We start from the raw sequence: 14,640 nt of genomic DNA on the forward strand, positions 1-14,640 counted from the left end.
ATTTTATAATTTTTAATTATTAAATATAACTTTATAATATTATATAAAATATATTTATTATTAAATATATTATAATATAATTAATAAGTATATATTATAAATAAGTATATATTATATCTTCTTTAACCTTTTTAACTTATAATTTAAAAGCTTAAATTATAATTTAAAAAGGCTAGCTTTTATATATTAAATTCCTCCTTAAATAACTTAAGAACTACCTAATAAGTTTTTATATTATACTTACTCTTATTATATATATTATAATGCTAATTACCTAATTACTTTAACCTTCCTTAACTATTACTTTTTAATAATTTAACTACTACTTATATATTAATATTTATTTAATTAATTACTTATAATACTTCTTATATAATTATAATCCTTTTTTTTTATAATTTAATCCTTTTTACCTTATAATATTAACTTAATATCTTATTTATATCTTAAAGATTATAAAGCTTAGCCTTTAATAAGATAACCTTATATATAATTACCTTTATTACCTTAATAGCTAACTTTAAAGCTTTAATAATAAACTCTAGGAAGTTATTATAATACCTTTTAATTTACCTTTTAAGGTATGTAGATTAAGATTAGGCCTTAATTATTATCTTTAGGGTCTTTAAAGCCTATAGTATTAATAGTTAAATAGCCTCCTTAGGAGGTATTAGGGTTTATAGCTATATATTAAGCTTTAAGATTATAATTTCTAAGTTAAGAGGAATAAGCCTAACTCTTTTAAAACCTCCTTAAATATTACTTTTTATAAAAATAGCTTTAAATATAATATAAAAGGTAAAAAAGAACTTAGTTTTAGAAATATAAGTTATAAAGTATTTAATTAGATATTTTATTTCTTAATTATAAGCCTATTTTAATAGCCTAAAGTACCTAATATTAAGAGGCTAAAGTAAATAAAATATATAAGTAGATATATAAAGTATAATAATTTTATTCTCCTTATAATATTTTTTAAAATTAGCTAAGTAATAGCTTTTATAATTATTAAGGATTAAGAGATAATAAGGATTAGTTAATTAGTTAATTATAAATTAATTAAAGTACTTTAGCTACTTAAGACCTAGCTTATTATTTATTTACCTATTTTAGCTTATTATAATAACCTAATTACCTAGGAGGTTATATTCTTAGTATTAATTAATAAGGTAATATTAACTTATATTAATAATAAATAATATAATTAATTAACCTTTTATATTAATTACCTAGATTATAGTAATTTATTCCTAGTTTTTAGGCTATATTAATTTTAGCCTTTTTTATATTTTTAAACCTATAATAGCTATTCTAGCTATAATAAGGCCTATTATAAAATTAATTTTATTAAAGTTTTAAATATTATCTAATTAGATATTATATTTTATAATTATATTTTATATAAGCTTAAACTAATTATAAATAATAATTAGATTTTTATATTTAGCTTTTTAATAATTATATTTATAAAATAAATATATTTTTAGCTTTAGTTATTATTTTATAAAGTTATAAGCCTAGTACTTACTAATAAGTAATATATTATAATTAATAAGCAGAGAATTAGTTATTTTTTTTATAAAATATAATTATAAGAGAAATCCTTAGAAATCTAGGTTAAGGATAAATTAAACTATTATTTATTCCTTTAAATTAAATAATTTTTATAACTTTAGGATCTAATTATATTATAATTAAATACTATTATAATAATAATATAATTTATACTTAGAGATCTTATAATTCTTTATAGTATATTAGATATTAAGTTTTAAATTATTTTAAAGGGCTTAAAGTATAAAAAGGGTTTTAGCTTTATTTAAAGGTTATACTATTTTTAATTATTAAGAATTATCTAATTAGATAAAAAGTTAAATATAAAAGGGAAAAATATAATATATACTTATTTATAATATATATTTATTAATTATATTAAGCTAAATAGAGATATTAAAAAACCTAGTTAATTACTTAAAGTAAGGTTAAGATATATTAAAGTAATAATAAGCCTTTATTAATAGAATTATATTAGGTAGTAAGAATTAAGGGCTAATATAAAATAAAAAATAAAAAATAAAAAAAAAAAAAAAAATTAAGAAAAAAAGGTTTTAATATTTAAGGAAAAACTATAAATATTAATAGGCTAAGGCTAGCTTAATAGGTTAATAATAAATTAAATTAAGTTATAAGATAATATAATAAAAGAAATATAAGTTAAGGATAAATATAATTAAATAATACTTAGGTATATTATATTATATTAAAAATAAATATCTTATTTTATTATCTTACTTTAATACCTTTAGCTTTATTTTATATATTATTAAATAGGTATTTTAACTTTAAAAAATTTAAATAAAAAATAAATATAATTAATATAATACTTAGGCTTAAATAATTTAAAAAAAATATATAATTAATTTAAAAAGATTTATAATAACCTTTATATTACTAATAGTTATATTATTATATCTGCCTTATAAGCTGCTAGAAAACCCCCTATAACCCCCTGGATTATAGTGGCTTACAGGCCAGCGTTATAATTACCTATCTGCTACTTCAATCCTCGCTTATCTGCATATCCCTGTTACTGGCAACCCTGTCCGCCTCCAAATGTGGGGTTGATATGCTTAGCTCCTTTGTACCTTGCGAGAAAGGTACATTAATCACTGCCGTAGTGCGAGAATGGATAAGATAGTAAGGTGAGGCTGGTAAGCATAACTCTCAGTGCATAAACCTGCATGCCATTTAATTGCATGAGACTCGCAACAGTCTCTCTACCTGTTTGCCTGTATTTATGAATATCCTTACTAAGCTCTCGACAATATTTGTTATCTATGCATATTGACTCTCTGTAAAACACCAGCTGCTCACTTGTAGATCTCAAACATCGGCATCGTATTTGCACAATTTAATGAAATACCGAGCATATCGACTTGAGACGGGAAACATTCTGCATTTAATGAAGTATTATCGCTCTCCGCGATAAGGGTCCATCCAAGTTGCAATATGGGTTGGTCGTGGACTTGCAAGCGAGAAATGAGAAAGTTGGTAATAATGATGCAAGCTTCCATTCACTACAGCTCCAGCCACTTGAGAACCTGCACACTAACAACGCTGTTCTTCCTCTGAATGTCAATTCCAATAACACGCTAAAATATTCAAGGGCTTGTAATGTCTAAGCCAAAGCTCATGATGTTTTCCTTTTCTCAATCTATTGCTAGTGTCCTCCTGTGTTTATACTGGCCTTTGATGTGTGCGCAAAGTTCTGTGTCTATCTTGGCCCATTGCCTTGTAATCGTCCAGTTTCACATGTGCGTGCCATGGAGTAGTGATAAACCGTATTTTCCCACAGCAACTTGATGCATATCGAACTGTCAAAAGGTTGGCGTACCTGGCAGAAAACAACGATACGTAGAGCCTACACAACCATATGCCCACTTACCACTGATGGTGATTGAGGCCGTCTTGATTCTTATTGTTTGCAGAGCAGCGAGACGTCAGATTTGTTTTGGCTATTGGTCCAGCCCAGTCGTGTCAATGGGACATCAGCTTTTCCCTCACGGTTCTGAGGCGCCTAGACAGGATAAGGAGAGATCTTCTGTACTGAATACATCCTTCTTCCCTGTGCCCTTTATGGCTTTCAGGTCCCTTGCCAATCAGTGGCGTGAAAGTATTCTAGTCCTCCTTCAGTGGTTACGCCTAGCAACGCCTCTCCAGCACAAAGTCTTTGATCACCAAAGATGATCCGGCTTATCATTCGCGTATAAAGCTTTGTCCTCGGACTGTTGCTCAGGCATCACAGCTGCCAGAAGTACAGTGATTGGGTTTGATGCCTGTCAAATATGTGTGAAAACCCCATCCTTCACCGACAAGTGCCAATTCGATTTCAGTTCTTGTTAGAAAAGAATGCCAGCCTCTCATGTTGGTCTCTCTTGGGCTGGCCTTGTGGCCTTTCTCAGCCAAGTTTGAGTATGAACTGATGATGCCCGGGAACCAGTTTCACTCGCTCCACATGCAGTGTCGTGAATGTTGTCGCTTAGCTTTTGGTTGCGCTCCCGCCTCTCGTTCAATTCCTTGTTAAGATTTCGTCTTCCAAGGTACAGAGTGCTTCGGATTTGTGTATCATAGATGCGTATGAGTAGTCGTACTGACCAGTATTTCAGGGGGACTTCAAGGTGCAATACTAGCAATATTGATACCCAAGTCGGATTTCGTCGGTTGATCTACATGAATAAGAATACGAGTCTTCTCGCCTATTCTGTGCTGGTTTTGCTTGCTGTAACATCATCTCCCAAGGCCACTCTCGTTCCCCATTGGCACTTTTCTACTCTTTATTCTGCCTCTATAACAGTAGCAGTCTTTGGACTAGGTCAGTGAGAAGTTTTGGGTTTCATTCAGTCCATTGGAAGGTGACAGGTTGTTCTGCGAAAACATTCCCCTCGCCCCTACCAAGACCAAAGTCCGGAGCTTGTGTGATAACCTTGCGCCCTGGTCATACTTTTCTGAGTACTGATAGATAATCAGTGACACAGACGAATTCAGTGACTCTCGGTATAGTTCTGCTGTCCTGAGAGACTCCAGTGTGACTCCTCTGGGGAACATGGCAGAAGAACAAGCTCTCCTCTTGAGGGCCCTGACGCTCGCCTTTCAACGTCGCGATTCGGCTTGGGGATGGCATTTCAGTTCATATTAAGTTCTTACAGCCGTCACACAATCACCCAGTCTCTGCCAAGTCCTTTCTTCGTTTCAACTCTCACGACAAGATCCATGGTGTTAGCCATATTGGAAGGTGTCCAACAGACTTTCGCTCATGTTTAGTGTCTAAACTTTGGTAGATAGAAACATATTTGGGTTGTGTTTCGTCGACTTCGGGTCTAGGGGCCGTGACTGTAAGTCTGATCGTTCCTGATAGTAACTTTTGCTTCCGAGTTACCAGCGGCACCCTCTTTTCAGACATTTTATCGTCTGGCGAATGTCGCTATCGAGTCACTGTATATCTGGACCATCAGTTTTCTCTCACATTGCTTATCATATCCGCTGGTTTGCTGGTCTTACGTCCGCACTCCCTATGACAATCTCAAGGATCAGGGAGAAAGAACTTCATCCATGAGTCAGACTTCTTGAAACGAGCTTTTGTCCAAGAGAAACTCAAGCACAAATCTAACACCAACCCGAAATTTGCAGCAATTGAGTACTCCATGCACAATGAGCCACTTTTACGGTAAAAATCGTTAAGTGCCAACACTCCCAATGCCCAAGTCTTCGTGCCAGCTACATTGGTGACGTGAGTATCCCTGAGACCCTGTACTCTGAGAGCTATTCTTCTATGCAACTCCTCACGAATCGTATCACTCTCTATAGCAATGCTTTCACAAGTTCAGGTTGTCCGTTCACCCCTTTTTAGACTTGTATTCAGTCTCGCTTCTTCGTCCTTCATCCGCGGTATGAATGTATGTACTACTTTTTATATATCATGAAGCCTTTCTCAGGAGTTCAGCACGGCGTTCAATTCAAACTGGGCACTGGGGTGCGTAAGGCCTCGAGTAAGCATGACTGTACTGATCTCAATTTCAGAAGTTTACCCTTCGGTGTTCATACTTAGCCTTTAGCCGGACCTAGGACACAAAGACATTCACGCAGCTCGCAGTTTCAGGTGGACAACCTATCAGTATGATTGAGGCCCCTTGGTATAATATCGGTGAAGCTCTTCTTTTGTTCTCACATCCAGAGGCTTTCCATGCTTCGCAGGTTTCACCGTCGCCCTGGGTACAGCTGCATCTTCACCCTCAATTAGGCCACAGCTAATCGTATATAGCCCCATGTCACTACATGTCACTGTATCTTTTCTGGCTTTTAGATTTACTGGTTAATTGTTTCGGTATAATGGTGAAGTAGTTGTTAGCATGCTGGTGGATTGGGTATCCCCGTTATAAACCACGTTTAGGCGACATTGCCCCGTGGTGCAGTGTGAGTAATATTCCGCCTCACTCTAGGAATGTCCATCATGTTTATTATAAGTTCTAGTAAGCTGAAAATTAAAGGTTTTCAGCTTGGGTGCCCCTTTCTTGCTTTACAAACATTCACTTTGTATCAGCCACCTCAGCATACATCTCGTTCAGTGCGCTACCAGTGAGACTCCAGTAGGCTGATCATAAACATCTCATATCAGCTCAAATGACCGGATTCGCCGAGTACTTGTCGTTGCTCCTACTACAGTCCGTAGCTGCTGGATTTGAGATTTCAGTATGTCGATCATGTCTCATGCCTTCATGTAATGCCAAATAGACACAGGGACCCAGCTCAACTACTCTTCCATCGGATATATCACAGCAACTGAGGCTAGTGAGGCCTCGAGTTCGAGTGCTCAATGACAGTACCAGAGTTCTTACTACGATGCACTCAGTCAGTGCACTATTGCCGGAGTGAATAAGTCATATTTCGGAGCCAAGGCACTGCGAGTGTGGCTCAACATGCGATATGTGGCGCGGCTTCTCCCCAGTTTCAGCTCGAAGCTACCTTGTTCTGGCAGCTTAAGATCAACCAATGGGATGTCGCATAAAACTAATTCAGATATTGGTCCGTGCACTTCAATTGCTGTTGTACCAGGCTGTCTCTGGCACCATTTGAATAGCTCATACTGATACCAGCAACAATGAATTTTGTACTTACTCAAGGAAAACTAATTCTCACTCGCTTTCATTCTTTTGAGGCAGCGTTTTCATTGCCACCGACATGGTAGCTGAGCTTGACATTCTCTTCAAATTCACTTGTTAGTTGCTAGTACTATCTTGTCATATGCATATTAAATCAGCAACCATTATCAAAATATCAAGATCGAGCCGCCAGCTTCGTTCGATCTAGCTTCTAATTGATTTTATCATTATATCTAACACATAGAACCCCTTAAGACCGTTCAGCTTGTTCAAGAAGCCTCTGTCGAACCAGTAATGCATTGAATCGATATTGTTTCGAGGTACAGGGTAGTTGAAGCTGATCGGCTATTCATCGGAACGAGGCAACAAGGCACCAAATCTTTGCCGTCATTGTCGACATTCTTCGTGGTATCCCAACCTCGACCGAGACGGCCAGCATAACAACGAAACCCTCGAGCGAACGCCAGACGGCAGATATCCCCGCGAAACCCGACCAATTGCCCGATAGCGAGGAGCCTCTCTCGACTGGGCCCGGTCACGCGTACTCTCACTACCTCACAAACCATGTCGACGCGACGAGCTGCCTTGTCAGTAACCTTTACCTCCTCCCGAACCGCCGGCCCAGCGATTGCCGATTCATCGAGCTCCGTGCGCTGACTGTCATCATATCCAGATCCCTCTACCGCCGCTCATTGAAGCTGGCGCTAGATTGGGCCGTCCATCGACACCTGTGGCGTGGCCAGGCTATGTATATTCGCTCACTATTCGAGGCCAACCGCAATGTCACCGATCCCCGGCATCAAAGGGTTTGTCACCAATTGGCGATTGGAAGATGATCTCGGCGCTGATTCCGATGCACAGGCTCTATTGACCGAGACCGAGAAGCTGCTAGAGAGCTGGAAGCACCCTGACCCTTATACTCCCCCGACAGCCCCCGGAGGTATGTCTCGCCAGCATACGGGAAGAGTCGTCATGTGCAGAATGCTAATGATACCGCCGCAGGTTCCAAGTACGAGCGAAACCTCCCGTCGCCTGTTCTCGACCGTGAGTACCTACCCGGTGGCACCCTGCCATGGATAATCCGGAAACTGATATGTGAACAGCTCCCCCACACCCTGTCAACCGACACTAAAAACCCGACTGGATTATTTGGGCTGTACGAGAGGATATATGTACATAGAAGAGGATACAGATGGGCTCGCGGAGAGGACTGTAGCATGAATCAAATGAATTTGGTCATTCAAGTACCACATCAGTGCGAACGAGGTTGAGGTTCAACCACAAGAATCAGCATTTACCGACACTCTATCCGTACGAGCGCCAGGAATCTTATCGATAGTGCATGTTGGAAAGCTAATCACCGCAAGCAAATGGTTATGTTGGAAGCGATAGTTGAATGCGGATCATAAGGAAATGGCAGTTGCAAACAGCCGGCTTGCCAAGTCCAGGGCAGCGAGAGCAAGACATAATCACGCGAGATAGGATGGTGATATCAAGTGGCGAAAACATTCACAGCAGGACCAAGAGGCGATGATGTAGATCTTTGAAGTATTCTTATTTCATGACCATAGCCGTGGGGGATTATTGTACAACCCTAACGCGCGAATAAACTGATGAAAAACAACCGTATGAACCCTTAAACCGTGACCCCTTTGTCATGACAACCCAAACAACCAGCCATCGCATGGAAAAAACAAGAACCAAATGAACCATTTACAGCTCCTGGCTAGCGTTCTTGCCAGTCTTACCCGTCTTCTTAGGCAGAAGGTCTGGAGGGATGTTAGTGATGGTGTAAAGTGATGAAGCAGAGCGGAGAACATACTCTGGTGGATGTTGGGGAGGACACCACCCTGGGCGATGGTGACGTGACCCAGAAGCTTGTTCAACTCCTCATCGTTTCGGATGGCGAGCTGAAGATGACGGGGAATGATACGGGTCTTCTTGTTATCACGGGCAGCGTTACCAGCCAACTCGAGGATTTCAGCAGCGAGGTACTCGAGAACGGCAGCGAGGTAGACGGGAGCACCGGCACCGACACGCTGAGCGTAGTTGCCCTTTCGGAGAAGACGGTGGACACGACCAACAGGGAACGCGAGACCAGCCTTGGAAGATCGCCTAGAGAAGAGTGTTAGCTTGAGATCAAAGCAAAAGATGCGATCGAAAAGGCGCGTCAAAGTAGGCGAAGAGGTAAGGCTTACGATTGCGCGTTCTTGGAACCAGAGGCCTTGCCGCCAGACTTTCCGCCGCCAGTCATTTTGAAGGTTGGGTGGTTTGGGGTGGTAGATTAAAATGAAGTGATTGAGGAGTCTGAAAGACTTGGTTGAGATGGATGGAAGAGGCGAAGAGACTGGTTGTGATGACAATTGGTTGATGAGAAGCGGAAGAGATAACGTTGGCGGGGGACGTAGAGGTTAAGTACTTTTCGCGCGTCGGGAGCTCTGATCCCAGATCACTCACTTGCAGCTGGCAACGCGATTTGGGGCTAGCCGCATTTGGCGAAATTGGGAAACCAAGCTCCTCGACGCATTAAAAAATAAAATCGGGCACCCCTGGCGCGCCTGCAACACTCATTACTGGTCAGTGGTCGATGGTCCACTAAAATGGCCCCCGGCGAAATAATAAAACCGATTTTCTATGTTATGCCCTGGCCCCCGCGCGCCCATGTCAAGTCTGATCTCTCCAACCAAGATCACTTGCGCGTTATTCTGCTTTCTCCTCTCACCTTGCCCGCACCACAAGATTTTTCGTCCTCCATTTTCATTTTTCCTCCTGTCCTCATTTTTTGCTGTACGTGGAGCGATTTGATGATTGGAGGACACGTTGGACACTCACAATCAGTCAGAGTCACTGCAGTTTTCCGATACCTTTGGCCTCCCACGTTTGTCAACTTTTGCCAGGTCCAGCTCATCTCGTTTGAAACTGGTCTGGTCCGGTTGCTCTGTTGTTGCTCGGTCGCGCTCTCGTTTGCGTGATTTTTTTGGACTTGATTCCTCCACCTGGTCTCTTTGAAGTTGTTGTTCCAACTTGGTCTGATCTTTGACCTTTTACTTTGACCCATTTTGGTCTGATATTATTTTGGTTTTGTGAGGTTTGATCCATCTTGGTCATACCAAGGCATATTTTGTGTCTTTTTTTTTTTTTTTTCTTTCACTTTGATTTGACCAGTATACACCTTTGAAAGGTGTATACAACTTCAAAATTTTCTTTTTTTTAGTACTTAGAGATAGATTTAAGCCTCAATTTGACTCCATGAACCCCAGATTCAGGTACTGTGACGTATATTGCATGTGTGAACGGTCCACAAATCAAAATCCCCGGCTTTTCGTTATCAGATCTCTTCGAGATCCGTCAGGAACCCGTCACGACGGAGCCAATAGCCCTATAGATCTCCGTCTCGGGACTCAAACGGATGCAGGTGTGGAGAGAAGCCGGGACGGCATCCTCAGGATTCACGACGACGGACACCGAATGGCGATGCGTTGCGGCCGTGACGGGCCACAGTCCGGAGCCTTCCTTCATGACGGAACGGACGCGTTGATGAGAAAGACGGACGCGTAGGCAGGGATGCTCGAACCGATCTGGGCGCAAAGGACCCGAATCTGGACTGTATACGATTCGATTTACGTAGATTTCACGCTTACTACGGTCCTTCCAAGACTGTCACGTCAAAAATCGGTCATATCTGGAGTCATCACGACATTTTAAACAGGTCCACGAGATGGACATGATGGATTCAAGTAACATGTTTTGGATAAAAGTATCTATACTATGAGTAGAAGTGATATGTAAAAGGAAAGAAGTCAAAGAGCAAGAGAATAATGACCCGGGCTGAGATGCGGGAGCTGGGAGGTGGATGAAAGAGGATGAAGGAAGCAAAGAGACCACGACGCGGAAATGAAAATGAAAATGGGAATGGGAATGGATGCTCCCATCAAACGATGACGGAAAGGATGCTGTGGGGGCCAACCTTGTAAAGCTCGCAGCGTGATTGCGAGTGCGCAGAGCCAATCAAAAAAAAGAACCGTCACCCAATTTTTATTTCACCAGCAGCAACAGAAAAGAGGGGCTGGCCTGGCAGGTCCCCTCCCAAGATCACCTCCACCAGCCGCTAAGCAGGCCCGCGCAATTGAAGCAAGCACGCGTGCGCACGCCCCCCAGGCAATCAGTAACCCGCTAACACCGACAACGCGCCAGCTACAAAAACCCAACCCACTCCCCGATCTTCTCTTCTCGCCATCAACTTCCCATCTACAACAGCATCTTCTCGCCTCACACCAACTTACTCAACGCACGAGTTCTTACTCAATCGACACAACCAACCCACACTTTTTCCAACCTCTTCATCTTTCGAAATGGCTCCCAAGGCTGCTGACAAGAAGCCCGCCTCCAAGGCTCCCGCTACTGCCTCCAAGGCTCCTGAGAAGAAGGATGCTGGCAAGAAGACTGCCGCCTCTGGTGACAAGAAGAAGCGCTCCAAGACCCGCAAGGAGACCTACTCTTCTTACATCTACAAGGGTGAGTTCCAATTCCCATCTCGATCGCGTCTTGTTTTGGTAACGCGTTTACTGACTTGCATCTCCAGTCCTCAAGCAGGTCCACCCTGACACTGGTATCTCCAACCGTGCCATGTCCATCCTGAACTCTTTTGTCAACGGTATGTCGCTTCATCTACTTCTCTAGTCCAACTTGATCTGACTTCTGGTCCAGACATCTTCGAGCGCGTCGCTTCTGAGGCTTCCAAGCTTGCCGCCTACAACAAGAAGTCCACCATCTCTTCCCGAGAGATCCAGACTTCTGTCCGCCTCATCCTCCCCGGTGAGCTTGCCAAGCACGCCGTCTCTGAGGGTACCAAGGCTGTCACCAAGTACTCCTCCTCGACGAAATAAGTGCTTTGATGGCTTGATTTGTTTTGGGCATTTGGTTTTTCACGCGTGGCATCAGGGTGTCATGAGTCTGAGGTTTCACGGGGATCCAGCCCTGTTTTAGGGGCCTCATAATGCGTTACGGATGGTTTTGTTTTATTTCCTGGGGGCAATGTCTTCACACACGGGCAACGGGGTTCGCGGTTGTACAATAAACATCGAGAATAGGGTCTCGGTCAAATGAATTCGTGCACATAAGCTTTGTGTCCCATCCTTTCACTGTTACATGTGTGCCTGATGCCACTGGTTTCTAATCTCTACAGTGTATTGCATTCCTCCAACTCCTTAAAGTGCCATGATGAACGTTTGACCAACTTCTATCCCAGTCCAGCTTTTGAGCGCTTCATTGTATGAGTAACAGGTTGCATGATGCCTTTGTTGTTCGAGGCTCCGAGCGCGGTTCCCATGCTCCAGCCCATCTTCTCCAGCATCGCTCTTCCACGATTCTCAATGCCCAATTCTGGCGCTGAAGCACCAACCACCTCACCGTCTTGATATGTAGCGGCCGCGACGGAAGTGCCACCACGAGCAGGCGGCAAGCGATTCCCTTTCTTGCCCTTCTTGTCCGAGCGAGGAAGATACTTGCGATTGACGCGCTTGAGAGCTTGATCGAAGGTTGCTGGGACGTAAGGAGGCGTACGCTTCGTTCGATGAAGTGTCGGTCTTCGTTGGTCGCCTTTTCCTATCGACTTGGACTTGAGCTTGAATTTGCTCGCCAGCTCGTGGATCATCTTGCGCGCATTGTTATCCATTGGGGGGAAATTAAGTCTGTAACTAGTCAGTTAAAAGTCATAAGTAACTTAATGATAACTCACTGTTCGTCAGAACCCATCAGGAATGTTTGTAGCTCATCTGCGACTTGGTCCATGTTCATTCCATCTGGATATTTGACCCGCAGATCGTCAGGGTCTTTTTTGCCTAGCATGCCTAGGGCACGCATTTCCTCTCGCTGTTTCTTTCGCTCGGATTTCTTGAGACGATCGCTCTTCCAGCTGGCTTGGAGAGATGCTTCCAGTTCGGAATCGGACATATTGAAGCTGATCTGAGCTCGAGCGCCTTTGCCTTTGCGCCGACGCAGGCTGGGGCGATCCCAATCCATCAAATCAAAATCATCGTCAAATTCCTGGCGCTGTTTCGTCCTCTTGCCAGTGTCGTCATCGTCTGAGTCGGAGTCGCTCGAAGAGTCTCCGAAATGTACATCCTCCATACCCAGATCTTGACCAAGTTGCTGGCCGGCGATCAGTCTTGCGAGTGTCTCATCATCGATCTCGCTTGGGACCTCATCTCCGTTGGTCGCTTCAGCATCGTCTGTATCAGCATCCGTGTCATCTCCTGCAACGTTGGCTGACTCGGATACGCCACTATCGTCCGAGTGTCTTCCACCTTCGAGCAGTTCCTTGAAGTAATCATCAACTTCAGTGTTTTCCTTGAGGTTGGCGATGTAATCGGCGAGAATGGCATCCTCCTCGTCATCAAATTTGGTTTTCGCGTTGCGTTTCTCACGCTTCTTCTGTTTTTTCTCCTTCTTGGATAGGTTTTTGCTACGGATTGGTTCCGTTTGCAGTTCGGGAGCTGGTGATTGTGCTGAATGGGCCGGCTCAGCGATGATGGCCTGCTCGACGACACGGATTTCAGTCTGCATCTGCGCCATGTCGATATCAGGCACAGATTGTACGTTTCTCTGCGCACCTCGGCCCTTGAAGAGAAGCACTTCCTCGCTCGAGGTGCTGCTCCTCGATGATGGTCTATCCGGTATCTCCACTGGGGGTAGATCCTTCTTTTTTTGCAACTGGTCTCCTGTGAGATCAAAGAAGAATGGTACTTCCTGTGGTGTGCTTTCTTCAGGTACAGTCTCGGCTTGTATAGCTTCCTCGAGGTCATCGGGGCCTATGAAGTCAACTTTGTCGGTCGATTCCTCAGAGCTCTGTTCATCGAACTGGTCATCTTTGACCTCCTCTTCCTTTTCGTGCACTTCTTCCTCTTCGGTCATTGCTTCTAGTTCCTCGTCGGCTGGGTCAACAATCGCATCCAAAAGCTTCAGAGGTTCGCTAGGTCCAGCGCTGACGAAAGTGACTGGTCGCAGTCGTAGGCTGGAATTGCCCCATGTAGAATGGTCATGTTGCGACGTCTGGCGAGCTTCGTCAGCAAGTGTGAATCCAGCTGTAATATATCAGGTCAGCGTCCAGGCACTTCAGCATGTGCGCATTGCGCCTCAAGGTGATCCGTACCAGTTTCTTCTCTGACAAAATTGACTCGGGGTGGCGTTGATGAATAGCTCCCACCTCCACGAAAAGCTCCCCTGCCTCCTCGTCCTCCCCTGGCGTTCTTTGCGCCACGGAAAGCGGGAGCTCCCCTCTTGTATTTGGCCATAGCAAGATCAGGGAGAGGTGGCCTTCATTGTGAGAGTCCAATGTGGCGAACCGATTGAGTTTTATAGTAGTTGGGCACCATAAAAATAATGCTGGTTTTTGGGTGAGAGAAAGATGTTACAGATCTTTGTCGATGGCAAAGAAAACGAGTCACCCCGCGGTGGACTTTGCGTTGCCGCTGATCTATCGATTGGCTCGGAAAATATAGTGGAGCTCCGTGTCCTATAGATAAGTGTCATTGAAAGAAGCCGTGATGCAGGATACAAGCGGGAGGCGGTATTGTTTTTGGCGGATCCGCTTGAGCGTTTGCGGGAAAGCTTACGGGCAGGGTGCGGCCAGGCAGTCGCGGTACGTACCGATGTATTCACAGTCACCCATTTTTGGGTATAGGGTGGGAACATGAAACAATATCAAGAACTGGACATCTGCAATTTTCAACCGAAAGTACATGTAAAATAAACTGTTAAATATATGAGCATATTCTCTCTTATGTCTTAAGTGTCTATGGGTTGTATCTTTTGCATATTAAAATGCCTATACGTTGTAAACTGACATCATCGTGTTTTACCCAATATCCCAGTGAACCCAGAGGATCAATCATCGTATGAAAAGTTGACTTTCCCGCAAAACACATGCAGAACCCCACTATGATAAGAAGGGATGAGGATGTAGGAAAACGCGTATGTATACGTG

The 14,640-nt window shown here is 42.7% G+C and overlaps 5 protein-coding genes across 10 annotated transcripts; 2 read left to right on the forward strand and 3 right to left on the reverse strand.

The window, feature by feature from the left end:
- The first annotated feature begins 7,026 nt into the window (after positions 1–7,026).
- FOIG_03139 (NADH dehydrogenase (ubiquinone) 1 beta subcomplex 9) lies at positions 7,027–8,331 on the forward strand. 5 transcript variants are annotated; one of them, XM_031200821.1, is made up of 5 exons: positions 7,027–7,243; positions 7,330–7,462; positions 7,518–7,596; positions 7,659–7,700; positions 7,760–8,331. In XM_031200821.1, exons 1-5 carry the CDS (start codon positions 7,221–7,223, stop codon positions 7,786–7,788), a joined length of 306 nt encoding a protein of 101 aa, XP_031068345.1. In that variant the 5' UTR covers positions 7,027–7,220; the 3' UTR covers positions 7,789–8,331. The 5 variants fall into 5 exon arrangements, with proteins under 5 accessions (XP_031068345.1, XP_031068347.1, XP_031068346.1 ...); XM_031200823.1 differs by having other exon boundaries at positions 7,027–7,462; XM_031200822.1 differs by having other exon boundaries at positions 7,330–7,596.
- FOIG_03140 (histone H2A) lies at positions 8,158–9,198 on the reverse strand. The gene is made up of 3 exons (XM_031200824.1): positions 8,855–9,198; positions 8,479–8,771; positions 8,158–8,425 (listed from the first exon to the last, which is right to left on the reverse strand). The coding sequence occupies exons 1-3, from the start codon at positions 8,908–8,910 to the stop codon at positions 8,370–8,372; spliced, it is 405 nt and encodes a 134-aa protein (XP_031068348.1). The 5' UTR covers positions 8,911–9,198; the 3' UTR covers positions 8,158–8,369.
- Positions 9,199–10,004: 806 nt separating this feature from the next.
- FOIG_03141 (uncharacterized protein) lies at positions 10,005–10,175 on the reverse strand (the record flags this gene model as incomplete). Its single annotated transcript, XM_031200825.1, has 1 exon — positions 10,005–10,175. The coding sequence occupies one exon, from the start codon at positions 10,173–10,175 to the stop codon at positions 10,005–10,007; it is 171 nt and encodes a 56-aa protein (XP_031068349.1).
- A 568-nt stretch (positions 10,176–10,743) lies between these two features.
- On the forward strand, positions 10,744–12,803 carry FOIG_03142 (histone H2B). The gene is made up of 3 exons (XM_031200826.1): positions 10,744–11,171; positions 11,239–11,310; positions 11,364–12,803. The coding sequence occupies exons 1-3, from the start codon at positions 11,009–11,011 to the stop codon at positions 11,540–11,542; spliced, it is 414 nt and encodes a 137-aa protein (XP_031068350.1). The 5' UTR covers positions 10,744–11,008; the 3' UTR covers positions 11,543–12,803.
- FOIG_03143 (uncharacterized protein) lies at positions 11,652–14,195 on the reverse strand. Of its 2 annotated transcripts, none has more exons than XM_031200828.1 (3): positions 13,807–14,195; positions 12,394–13,706; positions 11,652–12,346 (listed from the first exon to the last, which is right to left on the reverse strand). In XM_031200828.1, exons 2-3 carry the CDS (start codon positions 13,566–13,568, stop codon positions 11,896–11,898), a joined length of 1,626 nt encoding a protein of 541 aa, XP_031068352.1. In that variant the 5' UTR covers positions 13,569–13,706; positions 13,807–14,195; the 3' UTR covers positions 11,652–11,895. The 2 variants fall into 2 exon arrangements, with proteins under 2 accessions (XP_031068352.1, XP_031068351.1); XM_031200827.1 differs by having other exon boundaries at positions 12,394–13,738.
- Between the last annotated feature and the right edge of the window lie 445 nt (positions 14,196–14,640).

The sequence above is a fragment of the Fusarium odoratissimum genome (genome assembly GCF_000260195.1).
Source record: "Fusarium odoratissimum NRRL 54006 unplaced genomic scaffold supercont1.4, whole genome shotgun sequence".
In the NCBI taxonomy this organism is placed as follows: domain Eukaryota; kingdom Fungi; phylum Ascomycota; class Sordariomycetes; order Hypocreales; family Nectriaceae; genus Fusarium; species Fusarium odoratissimum.

Coding starts and splice junctions, on each gene's coding strand:
- FOIG_03139 (XM_031200819.1), top strand. CDS start 7,221: ATGTCGACGCGACGAGCTGCCTT. Junction 7,244..7,329: donor TCGACGCGACGAGCTGCCTT/GTCAGTAACCTT, acceptor CATCATATCCAG/ATCCCTCTACCGCCGCTCAT. Junction 7,701..7,759: donor CCCGTCGCCTGTTCTCGACC/GTGAGTACCTAC, acceptor ATATGTGAACAG/CTCCCCCACACCCTGTCAAC.
- FOIG_03140 (XM_031200824.1), bottom strand. CDS start 8,910: ATGACTGGCGGCGGAAAGTCTGGCGGCAAGGCCTCTGGTTCCAAGAAC. Junction 8,772..8,854: donor GGTTCCAAGAACGCGCAATC/GTAAGCCTTACC, acceptor ACTCTTCTCTAG/GCGATCTTCCAAGGCTGGTC. Junction 8,426..8,478: donor CCTCCCCAACATCCACCAGA/GTATGTTCTCCG, acceptor ACATCCCTCCAG/ACCTTCTGCCTAAGAAGACG.
- FOIG_03142 (XM_031200826.1), top strand. CDS start 11,009: ATGGCTCCCAAGGCTGCTGACAAGAAGCCCGCCTCCAAGGCTCCCGCT. Junction 11,172..11,238: donor CTCTTCTTACATCTACAAGG/GTGAGTTCCAAT, acceptor TTGCATCTCCAG/TCCTCAAGCAGGTCCACCCT. Junction 11,311..11,363: donor CCTGAACTCTTTTGTCAACG/GTATGTCGCTTC, acceptor CTTCTGGTCCAG/ACATCTTCGAGCGCGTCGCT.
- FOIG_03143 (XM_031200827.1), bottom strand. CDS start 13,948: ATGGCCAAATACAAGAGGGGAGCTCCCGCTTTCCGTGGCGCAAAGAAC. Junction 13,739..13,806: donor TTTTGTCAGAGAAGAAACTG/GTACGGATCACC, acceptor GATATATTACAG/CTGGATTCACACTTGCTGAC. Junction 12,347..12,393: donor CTGATGGGTTCTGACGAACA/GTGAGTTATCAT, acceptor GACTAGTTACAG/ACTTAATTTCCCCCCAATGG.